Source organism: Lycorma delicatula, chromosome 5 (genome assembly GCF_047948215.1).
Source record: "Lycorma delicatula isolate Av1 chromosome 5, ASM4794821v1, whole genome shotgun sequence".
NCBI lineage: Eukaryota > Metazoa > Arthropoda > Insecta > Hemiptera > Fulgoridae > Lycorma > Lycorma delicatula.
The window spans coordinates 179,764,546-179,783,595 of record NC_134459.1 but is presented as its reverse complement, the minus strand read 5'-3'; the positions used below and the strand labels follow the sequence as shown (position 1 = coordinate 179,783,595).

At 30.6% G+C, this 19,050-nt stretch overlaps 1 protein-coding gene across 6 annotated transcripts in view; it reads left to right on the top strand.

Annotated features, from left to right (window-relative positions):
• Positions 1-19,050, top strand: part of htk (AT-rich interaction domain hat-trick) — a 176,261-nt gene that overhangs the window by 12,742 nt on the left and 144,469 nt on the right. For all 6 annotated transcript variants that reach the window (XM_075367666.1, XM_075367665.1, XM_075367664.1 and 3 more), the window contains exons 2-5: positions 2,325-2,404; positions 11,766-11,873; positions 12,919-12,984; positions 18,779-18,872. In XM_075367666.1, the coding sequence (XP_075223781.1) occupies positions 2,372-2,404; positions 11,766-11,873; positions 12,919-12,984; positions 18,779-18,872 (301 nt within the window). In that variant the 5' untranslated portion in view covers positions 2,325-2,371. The remainder of the gene's footprint in view (positions 1-2,324; positions 2,405-11,765; positions 11,874-12,918; positions 12,985-18,778; positions 18,873-19,050) is intronic.

Here is a 19,050-nt window from a genome sequence, read left to right as displayed (position 1 = left end):
GTTTCACTTTACTTCAGTAACGGATAGAATACTTTAATAGTGTATTTATATATATATATATATATACTTAATAGTATATATATATGTATATACTTAATAGTATATATATATACGAGGTGCGACAATAAAGTAATGAGACTGATTTTTCTTTGCAAGATGTGGCAACCCTGCAGCTTGCGTAGGCACACCATCTTTGACCTTGGTCTATAAACTACTTCTAGTCCAAGCGGCACATTGATGCAACTGCTAGTCTTGAGGTTGTGCTGTAATAAGTGAACACGTGTTTGTGTCTCTCGTCACAGAAATGAAACCGCAAAATATTGCGCAATGGTATGCCATTTCTTTTTGCGTTAAATCGGGTGAAAACGCGACGTCAACTTACGGTAAGCTTCAGAAGGCTTTTGGAGAGGAGGTTATGTCAAGAGCTCAAGTTTTTCGGTGGCATAAAATTTTTAGTGAAGGCAGAACGAATGTTGAAGATGAAGACCGCAATGGACGACCATCAACCTCACGGACAGATGTCAACTTGACCAGGGTGCGTGAAATCCTACAATCTGATCGAAGATATCCGTGAAAATGATTGCAGAAGAACTCAACATCAATCGAGAAACTGTTCGTCTAATATTAACTGAAGATCTTGGTATGAGAAAGATTTGTGCAAAAATGGTCCCCAAAAATCTCACACAACAACAGCGAGAAACACGGAAAAATGTGGCAGCCGATCTGTTAGAGCAAACGGAAATCAATCCAGATTTGTTGAGCCGTGTTATCACTGGTGATGAAGGTTGGTTTTTTCAATATGATCCAGAGACAAAACGCCAAAGTTCGCAATGGTGCTCAAAGGGATCATCCAGACCAAAAAAACCTCGTATGTCAAAGTCAAAAGTGAAATGCATGCTTGTGTGCTTTTTCGATTCCAAGGGAATTGTTCATAAAGAATGTGGGTACCTTCTGAACAAACAGTTAACCAATATTTCTACAAAGAAATTTTAGAAAGACTTCGTAAATGAGTTCTTCGTGTCCGTGCCAATATTGCTGATAATTGGATTCTGCATCACGATAATGCGCCATCCCATACTGCTCTGTCAGTACAGCAATTTTTAACCTCAAAACAAATTTCAGTGCTACCACAGCCACCTTATTCACCAGATATCGCTCTGTGCGACTTTTTTCTATTTCCAAGAGTAAAATGGCGGTCAAGGGACACCATTTTCAAACAACACAAGATGTCCAAAAAGCTATGACGAGGGTCTTGGAGGATATTACAGAAGATGAGTACCAGAAATGTTACCATCAATGGTAGAAGCGCTGGAATAAGTGTGTGCAATCAGAGGGGAACTACTTTGAAGGAGACAACACTAAACATGACTAAAACGGTAAGCAACATTTTTTCACATCAGTCTCATTACTTTATTGTCGCACCTCGTATATATAATAAACGCCAATTCCTGCCATTTTATAAAAAATGATTATATTTACTGTTGTTTTATTTTCAAATTATTTACATTTAGTCTTTTACAGAGGTATATTTTTTTGGAATTTGAGTTTTTAACAAAAAAATAAATGAGATTTAAAAATAAAAACTATACCAATATATATATATATATATATATATAAGAATTCTATCTGTCGCTGAGGTAAGGTAAAACTAATTTAAAATAAATTAGACAAATTATTGTAAAAAGAATTTATACCTTATAACTACTATGCTGCTTTTACAATCTATTAGTGTATGAAACTAATGTTTGGGTACCATATTTGAACATTATTTTTTAAACATGAATAACAACTTTATATTACATCCCTAATAATCATCTTTATAATTCCCCTTTATAATTTTTTTTTTGATTTAAAAAGATTATGGCAGATACAAATATGTATACAAAATTATCATTCACATGCTCTTTAATTATCCTGTATTAAAGAGCAATGTTTTTTTTGCAGTCGTGTTTTTTTTTTTATTATATTTTTCGCGGTTGAAATTTTTTGCATCAGTGGTACAGATGAATAGCACTGGTTATTTTAACACTAACAAAGTCTTAGAACCATCTCCCTTCAAAAAGCTGTGGTTTCTAATGGACAACATATTCTGGCTCTGCTACTGCTACAATTAGTACATAAAGCATTCGGCTGCTTCATTTTCAAATTAAGAATAGATATCTGGAGATATCTAGATCTGGACTTTTAGATTACAACACAAATAAATTTATTATGAATCTGATTTCGTTTTACTTTAATAGTTGCTTCCTTCTTATGAAGCTATTTTTTTCAGTCTTCCCTTCTTACACTAATAAGTTTATTTTCCTTTAAATTTCATTACACAGATGGTTGATTCACTTTCACATCTGCGGAAGAGAACCAACACGCCTTAATGCAGCGGTGGAACAGTAAGCGGGAGATGATGGTAAGTAAATTACTTTGGTAAGATTTTTAATTTTTGCTGTTAAAGGATTATAAACGTAGGTTTATTATATATTTCTTGAAATCTGAGTCAAACCGATTTAAACTGTGGCTAAGTTCAGTAGAGAGTTTGCGTAGTAATTGCACAGAAATTATTTAAGTTTAGAATAGGCTTTGTTATCATTTTCTTTTGAAATATTAAATGATTAAACACCTTCGTGCATCGATTCTCAGCCTTTTTAGCTCCTTGACCCCCAAAAAGTAAAAAAAGTTTAAATTGAATATTTTGTGACACCTCCAACCCCAATCTAATGAAATCTAGTTAAAACTATTTAGCTGTGTTGATAGTGTCAGGTATGAACATGCATGTATGAAATGTGCAGATATGAGCAATTTAAATGTTCCAACTTAAATGTGTATGTGCTCCTTGTAATTTGATCTGCTTGCATAATGACTGTGAGAGCGTAATGTTTAAACATTCATATGATAACACGTCATGCTCTCATTATAAAAGTCATAAGGGGTTGCATAATATCAGTTTAGAATGCAAGGCATGCATCTAGAGTTTTTATTTAAGTTTTTAAAAACATAGTTTCATTGAAAATAATGACAATTGAAGTTTCGGTTTTTAATGTGAGGTCAAACTGTGTAACTGTTTTTTTTTCAATTAGATTCTTATGCAAAATGGTTAAATTTGTGAAAAAATGAAGTGAGCCATCGACATCCAGCGAATCTTATTTATTGAGAAAAATTTGGATGAAGAAGACACTATTATTGTCCATAGTTTGGGTAGCATGAAGATAAATTTGTGCGAGCTGAAAACTTTGTCGGCAGAGTACTTCCTGGAAGATAAAAATGATTTCTCAAAGAGAAGGGTATTGAATCGATTTAGTGAAAACGTTGTTGTAGCTGCTAAATTACTGATTGAGATTCACAACCGACTCGTCCAAACATCTGCCGATGAAACTACAATTCACATCTGAAGATTTAGATACGTTGTGATTTGCTCGTCGAAATGAATGTGGGAATTTAGTCACAGAAGCATTGAAAATACTAGTAATCCCTTTTACCACGTCTTAATTCTATGAAAAGGGTTTTTCATCCACGGTTGTGCTAAAAACTAAATTTAGTTATCATCTTTGATAAAAGACTTGAAAAGCTTTCGTGTGCGTTTCTAACATAAGATCCACATATGGAGAAACTTTTAAATGAAAAACAAATGCAACCATCTCATTAATTAATTTTTTTGTACATGTGTACTTAGTAATCTAAGTAGAATGTTTATAATAAAGTTTACAATAATGTTTGTAGTTGTTGTTTACATGTAAAGTTAAAAGCTAATTTCATGACTCCCGGCTTGAGAAATGCTGCTTTAGAGGATGCAGTGACTTATATTACTGTTTTTTTTTTATTTCATTATGATAATCAAAATAATTTTTATTTTATTAACATGGTTTGTAGATTGTAAATATATTATATTTCAAAGAACATAATTTATTTTAATAAACCTCGGAAAGGAATAGAAGTAAGGATAAAAGTAATAGAATAGTAATGCAAATTAATAAATAATCAGTCTTAGTTACTTAACTATATTTAAAAAGAGGTTTGGCAGTCAGAGGGGACACAGCTCCCCTGGGGACTGAGGGGGTGAATATTGTACTTCCATATTTTATATAAAACCTAAACCGACAACGATTGTTAACGTCTATATGCCTATAAGCGCCCATGATGATGATGAGGTAGAGTGTGTATACGAAGAGATTGATGAAGCAATTAAACACGTAAAAGGAGATGAAAATTTAATTATAGTTGGAGATTGGAATGCGAGAATTGGAAAAGGCAAGGAAGGAAATATAGTGGGTGAATACAGGCTGGGCAAAAGGAATGAAAGAGGGGACCGACTTATAGAGTTTTGCACGAAGTATAATCTAGTAATTGCCAACATCCAATTTAAAAATCATAATAGAAGAATATACACTTGGAAAAAGCCAGGCAATACTGCAAGGTATCAGATAGATTATATCATGGTTAAGCAAAGATTTAGAAATCAACTCGTTGACTGCAAAACTTACCCTGGAGCAGACATTGATAGCGACCATAATTTGGTGATAATGAAATGTAGATTGGGGTTTAAAAAACTGAAGAAAAGGTGTCAGATGAATCGGTGGATTTAGAGAAGCTTGAGGAAGAGGAGGTAAAGAAGATTTTTGAGGAGGACGTCGCAAGAGGTCTGATTAAAAAAGATAAGGTAGAAAATGTAGAAGAAGAATGGGAGAATGTTAAAAAGGAAATTCTTAAATCAGCAGAAGCAAACTTAGGGGGAACAAAGAGAACTGGTAGAAAACCTTGGGTTTCAGAAGATATATTGCAGCTGATGGATGAACGTAGAAAATATAAGAATGCTAGTGATGAAGAAAGTAAAAGGAACTATCGGCAATTAAGAAATGCTATAAACAGGAAGTGCAAACTGGCGAAAGAAGAGTGGATTAAAGAAAAGTGTTCAGAAGTGGAAAGAGAAATGAACATTGGTAAAATAGACAGAGCATACAGGAAAGTTAAGGAAACTTTTGGGGTACATAAATTAAAATCTAATAATGTGTTAAACAAAGATGGTACACCAATATATAATAGAAAAGGTAAAGTCAATAGATGGGTGGAATATATTGAAGAGTTATACGGAGGAAATGATTTAGAAAATGGTGTTATAGAGGAAGAAGAGGAAGTTGAGGAGGATGAAATGGGAGAAACAATACTGATATCTCAATTTAAGAGAGCATTAAAAGATTTAAATGGCAGAAAGGCTCCTGGAATAGACGGAATACCTGTAGAATTACTGCGCAGTGCAGGTGAGGAAGCGATTGATAGATTATACAAACTGGTGTGTAATATTTATGAAAAAGGGGAATTTCCGTCAGACTTCAAAAAAAGTGTTATAGTAATGATACCTAAGAAAGCAGGAGCAGATAAATGTGAAGAATACAGAACAATTAGTTTAACTAGTCACGAATCAAAAATCTTAACTAGAATTCTATACAGAAGAATTGAGAGGAGAGTGTTAGAAGTGTTAGGAGAAGACCAATCTGGTTTCAGGAAAAGTATAGGGACAAGGGAAGCAATTTTAGGCCTCAGATTAATAGTAGAAGGAAGATTAAAGAAAAACAAACCGACATACTTGGCGTTTATAGTCCTAGAAAAGGCATTCGATAACGTAGACTGGAATAAAATGTTCAGCATTTAAAAAAAATTAGGGTTCAAATACAGAGATAGAAGAACAATTGCTAACATGTACAGGAACCAAACAGCAACAGTAACAATTGAAGAACATAACAAAGAAGCCGTAATAAGAAAGGGAGTCTGACAAGCATGTTTCCTATCCCCGTTACTTTTTAATCTTTGCATGGAACTACCAGTTAATGATGTTAAAGAACAATTTAGATTTGGAGTAACAGTACAAGGTGAAAAGATAAAAATGCTACGATTTGCTGATGATATAGTAATTCCAGCCGAGAATGAAAAGGATTTAGAAGTAACAATGAACGGCATAGATGAAGCCCTACACAAGAACTATCGCATGAAAATAAACAAGAACAAAATGAAAGTAATGAAATGTATTAGAAATAAAAAAGATGGACCACTGAGTGTGTAAATAGGAGGAGAAAAGATTATGGAGGTAGAAGAATTTTGTTATTTGGGAAGTAGAATTACTAAAGATGGACGAAGCAGGAGCGATATAAAATGCTGAATAGCCCAAGTAAAATGAGCCTTCAGTCAGAAATATAATTTGTTTACATCAAAAATTAATTTAAAGATCAGGAAAAGATTTTTGGAAGTATATGTTTGGAGTGTCGCTTTATATGGATGTGAAACTTGGAAAATCGGTGTATCTGAGAAGAAAAGATTAGAAGCTTTTGAAATGCGGTGCTATAGGAGAATGTTAAAAATCAGATGGGTGGAAAAAGGTGACTAATGAAGAGGTATTGCGGCAAATAGATGAAGAGAGAAGCATTTGGAAAAAAATAGTTAAAAGAAGAGACAGACTTATAGGTCACATACTAAGGCATCCTGGAATATATTGGAAGGACAGGTAGAAGGAAAAAATTGTGTAGGCAGGCCACGTTTGGATTATGTAAAACAAATTGTTAGGGATGTAGGATGTTTATGGGGTATACCGAAATGAAACGACTAGCACTAGATAGGGAATCTTGGAGAGCTGTATCAAACCAGTCAAATGACTGGTTTGGTTAAGACAAAAAAAAGAAGAGATATACAAACAGGCAAACATTCATTTTTATACATATATAAGAATCGTGCAATTTTTATCAGGGTAACTTTTAAACAAAATAAGGTTTTGTAGACATGCTATCAAAATAGCATCACTGCTTACAATATCTTGGATAAAATGCTTTGTGTATAACTGTGTTTAATAAATATAGTAGCTACATAGTGTGTGTCTGTATTTTTTTGTCATTGGGTGTAACAAAAAAGAGTATCTGGCTATTCATTTTTGGATTATACTTATCAAAATGAACAAAAAGGATTCTATGAAATTTTTTTTTTGATTTTTCTTTTGTTGTCTTTCTTAGTTTTGTGTTTTAAAACAAAATTTTATGTTTAAAAAAACAAAAAAGAGAAATTTGTATCTGAAGATCAGATTGAGGAAGAATAATTATAATATTTGTTACATGTGTTTACCCCAATTTTCTCCAATAAATAAAAGTTTACAATATAAACACATAAATTTAAAAGTAACGACTTTTTCAATATTTTACTCTCTTATATCTTGGTAATTTTTGGTTTTATCAAAATATATTTTATTAGCTAAAATATTAAGTATTTCATTGGAAACAGTATGATATTTTACTTTAAAAAATCTGTTAACAAACAACAGAGTTATTACAGAGAATTGATAATGTAATTTTCTGTTAGATTCAATCTAATAAAAAATTACTATAAATTGAATTATTAAAATAATTTTATATTATTAATGATATTAAAAGTAATTAATGATTTTTAATTATTTAATAAATGAAATAAATTTAGCATCAACACTAACACAGCTGTAATAAAATTGTAAAATAATTTTCAATTATTTTTATTTTCATTTTTTTTTCTATTTTTGATATTTAGTTATTAAATTGTTTTGATATCAGTATTTTCATTACATATGTTTAGCTTTTTGAAAGTGGAAGTTTATTTTTTGAACTTAAATATGAAACGAGCATCTTATGAATGGATTTACAGACTGCAATTGAGCTGCCTTTTCTTTAATTGCCATTTGTCAAGCGGAAATCTTTTTTCGTAATTTTACATGAAATTTAAATTGGAAAGTAAAAGTGAAGGTTTCTCTGAAAGAGAAACTGCAAACATTTCTCCTAGAGCTCATAATCGAGGAAGACCATGAGTAAAATGACAAAATTTGATGTTGTACTAATACATCGTATTTTAATTTTAAAAGGGTAATTGTAGCGATTCAACAAAATACCAGTTTCATTTACGGTTAAAAAAAGAAAATCAGACCTTAATTATATATCAATAACAATAGCCTAACTAGTATTATCAATTTAACAGATTATTAATTTATTTTAAATAATGAACTTAATTTACGACCGATCGAACAGTTTAATGTGCACATTTTCATAGTGGTCCTGCCAATTTTATATACATCAAAGATGATGAGTATTAGCCTATAATAAGTATCAGCAACATGCAATGAAGCTACGCCCAAAATTGTTTATGCTGGGTTTGATTTACAGCATTGCCGCATTTCTTTTCAAGCGGGCAATAATGCCCCCTTGTGGGCGCTGCAGGCTTTCGTGGGGGGGGGGGGGGTAGAAGGCCTACATAACGTAGAGGGAAAAACACATCACATTCATCCTTCACATAAATGTAACCTTTGTTTTGATTATTGTATTGTTATATTGAATGTGCTATCACTATTGTTATGTAACTATATAGATACAATGTAATTTTTTTGAAATCAATTTTAATAAAAATATTTCTAAGCATGATTAAATATGCGTGTTAGTTACTTTCATTTAAAATGTAAATTGGATTAAAATTCAACATGGAAATAGGATATGCTATGTTTAAAAACAATAATTGCAGTTGCTGTTTTTAAGAGTAAATCTTATAAACGGCAATTGCAATTATTTTTATAAGTTTACAAATTTTGGGGGGTGCTAGAAAATGTTTGATTCTCAATGTTGTTATGGGCGAAAATGTTTGAGAATCAGTGATCTACAGGAATCAAATGTGGATTTGGCCACTTTATGTTTAAACCTATTTTACCCTCCTCAATTTCCTGCATGCTATCCTGTAGAGGTTGTGGAATCATTAGTATATCATCTTACAGAGACATTCCAGAATTATTTTTTGATAATAAGTGATCAGATTGACTACCTCCAGCCGTAATCTTATTAACCTTTTTTCATCACAATGATCCACGGTTGATTAGCGCTCCGCGAAAATATGTTGGTATCTGATTCCATGATCTGAAAAGGTGATGTCATTACTGGAATGAGCACAACATATAACATCTGGAAACAGAAAGCTATTAATTATTTTCAAATAAGTTACAATAATTTACATCGAGTTTAATTGTAATAAGGAAGTACTCTTGAGAAATAAATGCAGATTAAGAAGTTTCAGCCTCTTATTTAGAATGCTGAGTGAAAGAGTAGCTAAAGAAGTTTTAAATCTGATTATAATGCTGACCTCTGTGGTGGCATTATTTACCTCCTTTCATTCTGAAATTTCTTAATGAATCTCGATCAGGTTTGTTACTTTTTGAATGCATGGCAAAATTAATTTTACTCATCCCAAAAAAAGGAGTTTAATCTGGCAATCAGCATGTAGTTATTCAGAGTCAAAAGAAGACCTAGAGAAAGAGGTAGATAGATGGTTTAAAGGAGGTTTGAAAAAGGAAACATCGGTGCAAAATGTACTTTAAGTAGAAGTAATAGAGGAACAGTTAGTGGAGATCTGGTCTATGATCGCAATACAACCCATAAACAATCGGAAATGAGGAAAAGATGATGACAAATAAAATATTTGTAATATTTAGAAAACTACATGCAGAAAGAGAGCTGAGTATTGTTGTGTACCGTTACAAGTGTTAGAGAACAAAGGTTTGTTTCAAATAGAAGGAAGTAGATTCAGCTTTCTGCTGGACCAAAAAAAAAAATTACCTGAGGTGACTGTTTTTTATTTGAATCTACTTCTGAATCTGAAAAGAAAGCCGATCAGGATTAGCAAAAACAATTGAGCTTATAAGGACAGCTTGACTTAACAAGTAAAAAAAGACTTTCTAATTTTTCTTAATCTGCCTATAGTGGAGTCAAATTGTTTAACATTTATGTCCTGAAAATATTAACAGATTGTCAGATTTCTATAATCTATTACTCTGATATTACGTGTTTCATAAAGGATGCCATCCTATTGGGGATGTGTAGAACTTATTTGTGGGTAAATTTTGCATACTGTAATTCTCAGATGGTAATACTGTAATTAAGGTTAACTGCGGATTGCAGTCTGTATAACTTGTGTTCATGCGCTAATCCCACTTCTGTAGTGTCACCTATATGTCAGTAATGGGTCAGTTGTAGATTCCTATCTTATTTACTTATCTTTCAGACATGTGAAATATTGCACTTGAAGTAAATAAACATAACCTGCAATTTTAAATGTCAACAATATGACTTCCACTATATTAATTTCATATGACTAGTACTATAAACAGAGGCAAAAGAATCGAGCCTGACCATCATTGTTAACTATACACATGTACTTAGAAATGTTAAAGATTGTTTAACTTATTCACCTGGAAAGTTTCTTAGAAAGGTACCCCCCTCACAATCGGTTTTGAACAGCAGCTGTGTTAAGGGCATCAAAAGAAATAAAGTTGCATGCTGGCTGCATCAGTGGTTATTTATGAATTGAATCGATCTTTAAAAATATTTAGTCGTTATCAATGTTTTTCTGATGGAAGAGGGACTGAAGCGTTGAATTGTGTTTATTATATTTGTAAATTTGATTTGACCTTGATAGCTGTAAAAGCAGTCAGAATAGTTTATTTTGGAGCTGAAAAAACCTTGAATGTTTCATCAACAATAATCATACATATGTAATTAGCGGTTTATGTGCAATTTTTGCCGTTTGTAGCAAATCATTTATTTTCTCATAAAACAGTATATGGCAAAATTAATTATCACATAAATCATCAAAAATGTACACTTGTAGAAAAAATAGACTAGATGTTGATCTTATCAAGGTACTGGTGCTTGATTTACTGCTAATATCCACGCTAAAAGAATTTTTTCTCAAATAAGTCTTGAGGCTATCAAAATAAACAGATATATTTTTTTCTTCGGGGATATATTTAATATGCGTTCTTTTAGAGTAATCGTATACTAGATGTACGGAAATGTAACGTTAAAAGTTAGATTGCAAATATTGATGAACAAACCTTATGAAAGGTGTCGGCAAATGTTATGAAGAGGCTGAGAACTGATAATTTAGGAAAGAAATCATCTCAAACATCTGTAGTAAAATAAAAATATACATGACCTATTTTTTTTTAATTTAAGGTTATAGGTTTATTATGAAAGATTAATGAACTTGTTGAACAAGTGAATGTAATTGTTTGAGAAAACCAGTGCTTTGATATTAATATGAATGCTATGATAAGAGATTTTGCCGTGCAGTGTACAGTATTAATTCTAAATATGTTGTTAAATATTAACGTGGTCTAATAATACATTAACCTTTAACAAGATGGGTGCTGGAAAGATTGACTGTATTCATAGAGGAAAAAAAGCATATGGTTTTATATATTTGGTTCTATTTCAGAAGGAGAGAAGTTAGATTTCCAAATTGTAATTGCCAATAAAAGCATGTCTTACATCGGTGATGAATTGGCTGAAATTGTAGCCTGTGGTTTTATTTTACGGATAGGGATGTAAGATAGCTTTTGCTTATTTTTGAAAAATGGTTTGGGAAAACAGTGTAATGATTATATGGAGAATTTTTTTTATTCAAAGAAGGAAGGTATAAATTTGCATTTTTCTTTTGTATTATGTACATGCCAATATTTGGTAGCATTAGGTGATTTATTTGTTAAAATAATCAGTTTTAATTAGTCTTTGCATAACTCTTTGATTATAATTAAATTCTAACTTTTGTTTTTCACTTTTAACTAATAAATGCATTTATTTTTGGGTTTTAAGGGCTCAGTTTGTTAAACTTAAGATGTGTAGTTATTTTTAATCGTACAATTATGTGAATTAATTAAATCGCTAATGACTTACTTTGACTGACATTTTATTCGTAAACCTCTAATCAGTAATTTTTTATTTGTTGAATTGCAGGGAGATGATCCCCCATATCTAGCGGTTGGAACTGAAGTCAGTGCTAAATATAAAGGTGCTTTTTGTGAAGCAAAAGTACGAAAGGTTGTAAGAAGTGTCAAATGTAAGGTAAGCTTCTTTTCTTTTTTTTTTTTTATCAGAGGAAGTAAAATTGATTAGTTTTATTTTCATATGTATATATATTAGATGTTAGGAGGTGTGAGATGTCTGGCTTCACCTGATTGTACTTCAGCCTTAATTAGGCTTTTTGTGCAAATCCCTACTGGAAACAGATTCTTGGGACAGATCCATAGACTGAGTATTAAAAATTGGGAAAGCATAAAAGTTAATGATTTGAGATTCTGTGAATCTGTTTAAAATATTATATTGTATTGCGCTTCAAAATTTTAATCTGTCCCATTATGGAGTTAAGATTTAAATTGGCTAAAGAAAGGCCTTTGAATCAGATTTCTGAAGAGAAGTTTTTGTATTTGCAACAAAAAACAACTGAAATAAAGAGTCTGAATTTTTTTTAAAGCAGTTAATCGATATAAAATTGAACTGAAATTAAATCTTTATATACTTTATAAATATCTGACAGTTAAAGATATAGTTATTTTTTAAAAAAGAGCATGTAGATAAAATCATAAGTATGTATATGCTATTGTCATATTTAATATATCCACCACGGTAAGAATCTCCATCTTACCGTGGTAGATATAGGATGTTTTAAAATATAAATATTTGAAATATCGAAAGTTTACACAAGAAAAGAAAGGCAATCTATTTTGCTACTTTTCAACTAGATAACAGGAAAAAATAAATTTAGATCCTAGAGTGAAGATGAACTGTGCTTCACATTAGACTTCTTTGCTTTTAATGAATTAGTAAATGTTTATTTATTAATTTATTTGTCATTTTTTCTTGCTACACATAGGGCTTATGTCAAAAGTAAGTCAAATATATTTAAAAGTTAAAAAAAAAGTATTAATAGTTTGATGTTTACTTCTACTTTATTTTTCTATATAGGTATGTTTTCTAAACATTAATGTATTTGTTTATTTTCAGTTAAACAACTGAAAGTAATAAGTAATTGTGATTCATTAAAAGAATAACGTAAGGAAAATTTATTTTCAAAGAAATACATACTGTACATTATGTTTTATCTTTACAGGTCACTTTTAAGCTTGGTCTTGGAACAGCAACCGTTACTGATGATCAAATTAGAGGAACTTTAAGGGTAATGTTAATTTGTTTAGTTTTATTTTTCTATGTACTAAGTATTTGCAATTAAATTACAGGTGATTCTCAAAGTTTTTGAACTTAATTCATTCCGTTCAAAAATCAAATGATATACTTCTCCTAAATCAAAAGGGGATTGTATTCCAAATGAAAAAAGTTTTAATAGTGTTGCATATATTCTTATCTGATTTACCTGTTAATTTATTATTCTACAAACAAACTTTTTGAACTTGACCATCCAGCTTGTACTTGGTTAAAACTCAGATATGTCACTGGTAATTATTTTCCCTGAATCCAGTTTTCAGTTGTTAAATAAATTGATAGCCTGAAGAATGGGAAGGCTTGGAGAGTACTTTTGAGATGCTGGTTTTTGTATTAAATAAATATTGTTCAATCTGTACAGTCGCTACTTGTTTTAGTAATAGTTGTTGATGAAGCATTACTAGCATTTAGATAATGTTAATAAATAAGATAGCTATTTCATTATGTTTTATTACTTTTTAATTATCTAATAATGTTTTACTTTTTCTTTGGTCATGTTAAACTTACACCTACATTTTTTTGCCATTGATATCAAGATCATTGTCTGTTTGCCTTTTATCATTCATGTTTTTATGTTATTAACATTAATCTGACAAAGTAGCTATCTTAAAGTTCCCTGCAGAAAAAATGTATTTCTAGCTGGAATGATAAGTAAAAAAAAATTAGATTTTGTGTAGTCGGAAAGATCACCATAAATTATGTTTCTTACATATACTCAGGTTAAAATATACTGTACCATATGTTTCGCTCAATAAGTAAAGAGAAAAATGACTTAATTTGGTTTATTTAATAAATCTACTCAGAAATTTCTTAACTACAGCTACATATCTCCCATTCTTTCACATTTTTACCTCGCAAAAAAGAATTCCTTAGCTTGAAGTCTTGAGGTTAATTCTGTACATTTGTGCCTACATATTTAGTTGTTACTTTGAAACTTAACTCTACATAATGAATCCTTGAGGAGCCCAAACAAAAAGTATGTTTGAATGTACCAGAATTTCCCAGCTTAATCATTCGATGTTTCCAAATGTTGATTGTATATATGTGGATGAAGTTTATATCCTGATGGAGTTCTTTTTCTTGTTCAGAACTTTTTTTCTACTATTGCAGCACTCTTTCAAAAATTCTTTTGCAGTATTAGCCATTGGTAGTATGCTCTCCTTTTCTAAAAAAAATTACAGAAAATTGGATCATCATCACTAAATATTACTTTTTTCATAACTTTTTACCATATTTAGGTGTTTTTCGTTTGTGAATATTTCTAAAGGACTTGCCATTATTAGTTGCTGGTGGTAGTTACGGATATTAAAATAGTTGTTCGGTAGCCATTTTGAATTGACAACAGGAAAGTGAACATACAAGTATCATACTTATTTTATATTTTCTACTGTATTTGTATCTATATTTATAGTGATAAATGCGCAGGATTTGTCATCGTGTTAGTGATAAAGGTATAATTTGTTTCTACCCTATAGTTAAAGTTACCATAATGCATGTATAATATGTATTAAGTTTTCAATTAGTTTTCTTTAGTGACATATTTAATGTTCTATATTTTACTTCTGCACATTCAACAAGAAAATTTTTACACTGACACAGTATAATTATTTTGGGTGTTAAAAAAAGTCATGCTACCCAAAGAATACGGAATAATACGTAAAATTAAATTGTAGACAATGTATCTAATTTACTAAAAAAGTCTATATTTAAATTTTAAAAGATAATTCTACAGTGACAAAAACTCATCTATTTCAAGACAAACTCTCCTTTTTTAATTATATATTTGGTTAATTTTGATAATTCATACAGTTTCTGCAGTTTTCCCCGTGCCAGTTATTGAATCGAGTTTTTGATATTGAAAATACGTATATTCGAAAAAAAACATTCTTGAGATTTGTGTGGTTCAGGTGTGCAATAAATTTAATTTATTTTAATTCATTGTAAGGTGAACCATGGTTACCGAGAGGTCGGTGGATTATGAAAAGTTCAAATATAGGGTTTACTTTTGAGTAAAGGTAATCTCTTTGGCAGAATTGTAGCATTTCTGACTTTCAGTTGGAATATTCTGGGTTTGAATGAAAGTCAAGCTTGTCAGTTTTCATAAAACGCAAAATTTATTTCCCATCCGTAGCAAACTAGCTGTAATTGGGCATCAATCTATAGCTGCTAGTGTCAATAATTAAATAGATAAGGTTTTATTAAATAATTAATACTGGTCTAAAAGATTTCCTACAAATGCCACCATTTGTAGGAAACTATACAGTGTAATTGTTTTCTTTAAATTCCTTATATGTTGTATAAGTGCAAACAAATTTATCTTTCAGCTGATATCTTGGTCTACTCTTATTTTAAGAACTACAATTGAATTTATATTTCTAAATTTTTAATAATACAAAACTTAAATTATTAAGCAGTGCTATTGTAATAGGTTATAATTGTAACTGTTAAGGGAGTTAATAAAAAATTTAAAACTATAAGACAATCTAAGTTTGGAGTTTGAGGGGTTTAGACTTTTTAAGTTAACTTTCTGCTTTCATTTGAGGTTGTCTAATGATACTAAATAGTTTTTTATAGTTTAAATAGTTTTTAGTTGTTTTAATTTTATAAATTTTCATATTATTTCATTAGAATTCTTAGCGTCTTACTCTTTTTACTGTATTTCAATAGAATTATTTATAACTTTGTATTAATTATCTTATCTTTTATCTTTATTATCGATGATTATTAATTAATGATCAAAATGCAATTTTTGTCCCATAACTGTGTAATAATTGTAGTTGATACAAGATAAGACATTCTCAAAAAGGGTGAAAAATGAATGTTGTTGATTACTTTTTTACAGTCACTGTGATCTGATTATTTAAATTATGTTTATTATTTCAAAATGACACTTCCAAAGTATGGATTAGATATGATGGAAATACTTGCCATTAAATGACCTTGAAAGTTTTTTAAATTTGAAATAAAATTTTAGCTGTATGTAACAGCATCTGTTTTAAGGTATCCTTCCATCATTTATATTGAAAGAGCAGAATCATATAAAAAATACTGTTTTATGTGTACTTTAACTTCTTACCTTGTTATCATTCCCAAAAAAATTATGCAATATATCAACCAACCATTGCAGTAATTGGAAATTTACTGCTCTGTAATTGGTTGATTGAATGTTAGTGCTATAAGAGTTATGCCAGTATATTGGTAATGGTTACTTATTAAAAAAAAAAAAAAAAATAGCTATTGCTACTAAACAAAATTAACAAAATGCCATCAACAAATCAAACCCGTAAATGAACTTTGTGTGTATGAGTAATACCGTAACTACTTTATTTTCCAAATTCTGTAAATAAATTTTGGACATAACTGCTGACGAAGGAAATCCCATCGGCAAAGTATTCTCTTCTGTATAATAATTTTTTTGACAAAGGTTTCTAATAACAGTATTAATATTATCGATAAATTTTGGGTCCTCATTATTTTATTTTAGTTTATTCTTTATTATACAAATAGTATGATTTTTAGGGATACTAATATATTCTATATGTTAATGTATATACTATTATATGAAAAAATTTAATTCATATCATGATAGTTTAAATTTTACATTTGAAACGGATAAATGCAGAAAAATAAGTTTAAATCTAAATTTCCATGTCAACATCTAAATAAGTTTAGATGTTGACATGGAAATTAATAAAAATAACAAAATTATAATGTCCATATATGTTATATATATATATATATATATATATATATATAGGATACAATCAGTAAAATAACTAATAATAGGAGATCATATCATCCATGGTCACACAAAATTAATTTATTTGCAATTATGCTGAATAGAGCGATACGTTATGCACATAATAAGAGGGAAAAATTAGATATAGAAATAAATATCATACAAAGTATTGCAGTAAAATATTGATATAGTACCTCATTAATTGATAATATTTATAAAAAACAAGAATTAAAATTTAGTAATATAACAACATTAGGGTATTCCATTTTAATTCAACAAATGATCAGTGCATCACTATTTTTGATTTTGATGATATTTAGTATATGATAACTACCTACCTTGTAGTGGCCAAAAAATATTTTTTTTATATTTTAAAACAAAATTTTTTCTCGAGTAATTGACTACTTTCTAACTTGCCAACAGGTAAAAATAGCCATTTTAGTCACTTTTTCCATTAGCTGTAGCATTCTTATTTTACATCATACAGAGGTCAAAAAGGGCTTTTTGAAAAGAGTAAAGATGAAACATCATCTTGGTGTACTCAAAATTCATTTTGTTGCATAACCAAAGTCTCCCCGAGCAATCCCTCACCGGGCTGGCTCCTGCTGTTGAGTCTGCTGGCCAGGGAAATTGATGCCTGATGAGTTGAAGCTGGAGTGGGAAGGTGGCATCTGTATTCAGCGGCTCCCTTGGCAAGCCAGCCAGGCCTGCTGCTCCGGCGGGGATGTTGGCATTTGCTGGGAGGTCCCATGTTGAGGCGGCCAGGGAACTTCTGTTTTTTCCATCTTCTTCTTCTTCTTGGTCTTCTCCAGGTAGTGGTTAACGATGGATTGAAAATTCACTCTTGTGCATGCTCTTTTATTGGAGCCTTTGAGTGGGGGGGGGCCACAGCGCCGCTATGGTGGGAGAACTGCACGGTGGTAGTGAGGTATCAGTGGGTTCGTATACTATGCGCCAGCCCTCATCTGAGTTGCTATACCTTACTCGTCCGCCGATATTAAATTAGGTATATATGTGGTAACAATATATATATATATATATATATATATATATGAAGGTTTTCATAAAATATGGGAACCAGTAAATAACTTTTCAACCAATAAACATAGAAAAATGAAGTTTATCTATCTTCTATCTTAAAATTTAAATACAAGACCACCACACTAAGAACTCAGGAGGCTCCCGTGGGGGACAATTTGTGATAAATCGCTTTAAAAGGTATTAAAACCAAAAATTTTTATGTAAAAGCTAGGGGACTGTGACAGTCACAACCAAACTGATGGCTATTCAATATTTTTTCTCTATTGTTTTCAAAAGTGGTCTACAGTACCTCTTAAACAGTTGCACAATAGTGAAGCACATAATTTCCTCGTAGCTCATATTAATCTACTTTTCAGTACAGGACTAATACTTGGGTCATAATGTAGGCCATTTTTGAAGCTGGTTGTGAAAAATGAGTATTTTTTAATATTAATTTAAAAAAATAATACAAAACATTGATTATTAAGCGGTACTATCTTAACAAATTGTAATTATGGTTAGGGTTGTCATAGCCCAATGTTTTTTTATGTAAATATTTTTGATTGTTTTACATTAGCCTTACAGATGTTTGGGGATGTAGACTCATACTGATAAAATACACTTTTCGAGGTAGAAGCATATACTAAATTTAATTTTTCTATGTTTAATGGTAAAATAATCAATGGTAAAGTAATCAAGTCATAAGCCAATAGTAAATATTAATTGGAAACATATAATCAAGAAATATTAAAAAAAAATCCAAAGTATACCTTTCATTAAAAATTTGTTAATATGTAATTATAATTAGAATTATTTAAATAATCAAATATTACTCCATTTTATTTGTGGTAAGTTTTTAGTCAGGGCAGATAGACTTTAATAATGGTTAAAGGTATTTTTTGGATAAGCAGTCTCTTATTAAAAAGATGTTAAAACTAGAAGTTAAATCCGTTGATAAACTTTTTATTTACAATATATTGTATTCTTTCAGGCTGGTGTAGTTGTGGAGGCTAAACATCCAGAGAAAAAAGAATATGCTGAGGCAACGATTACCAAAATACAGGATTGTAGCCAGTACACTGTCGGTGAGTTTGTATTAAAGAATGATATTTTGTACAGGGTTTGTCCTGAACGTAATTGGATTGGCTCTGGTGCATCACACAGGAAAACTTGTAATGGGTTTTCTTGGCAACGTATCACAACTAATTGCTTTGAAAACACATTGTTAATGTCCATCCCGAGATTTCTGACAGCTGGATCATT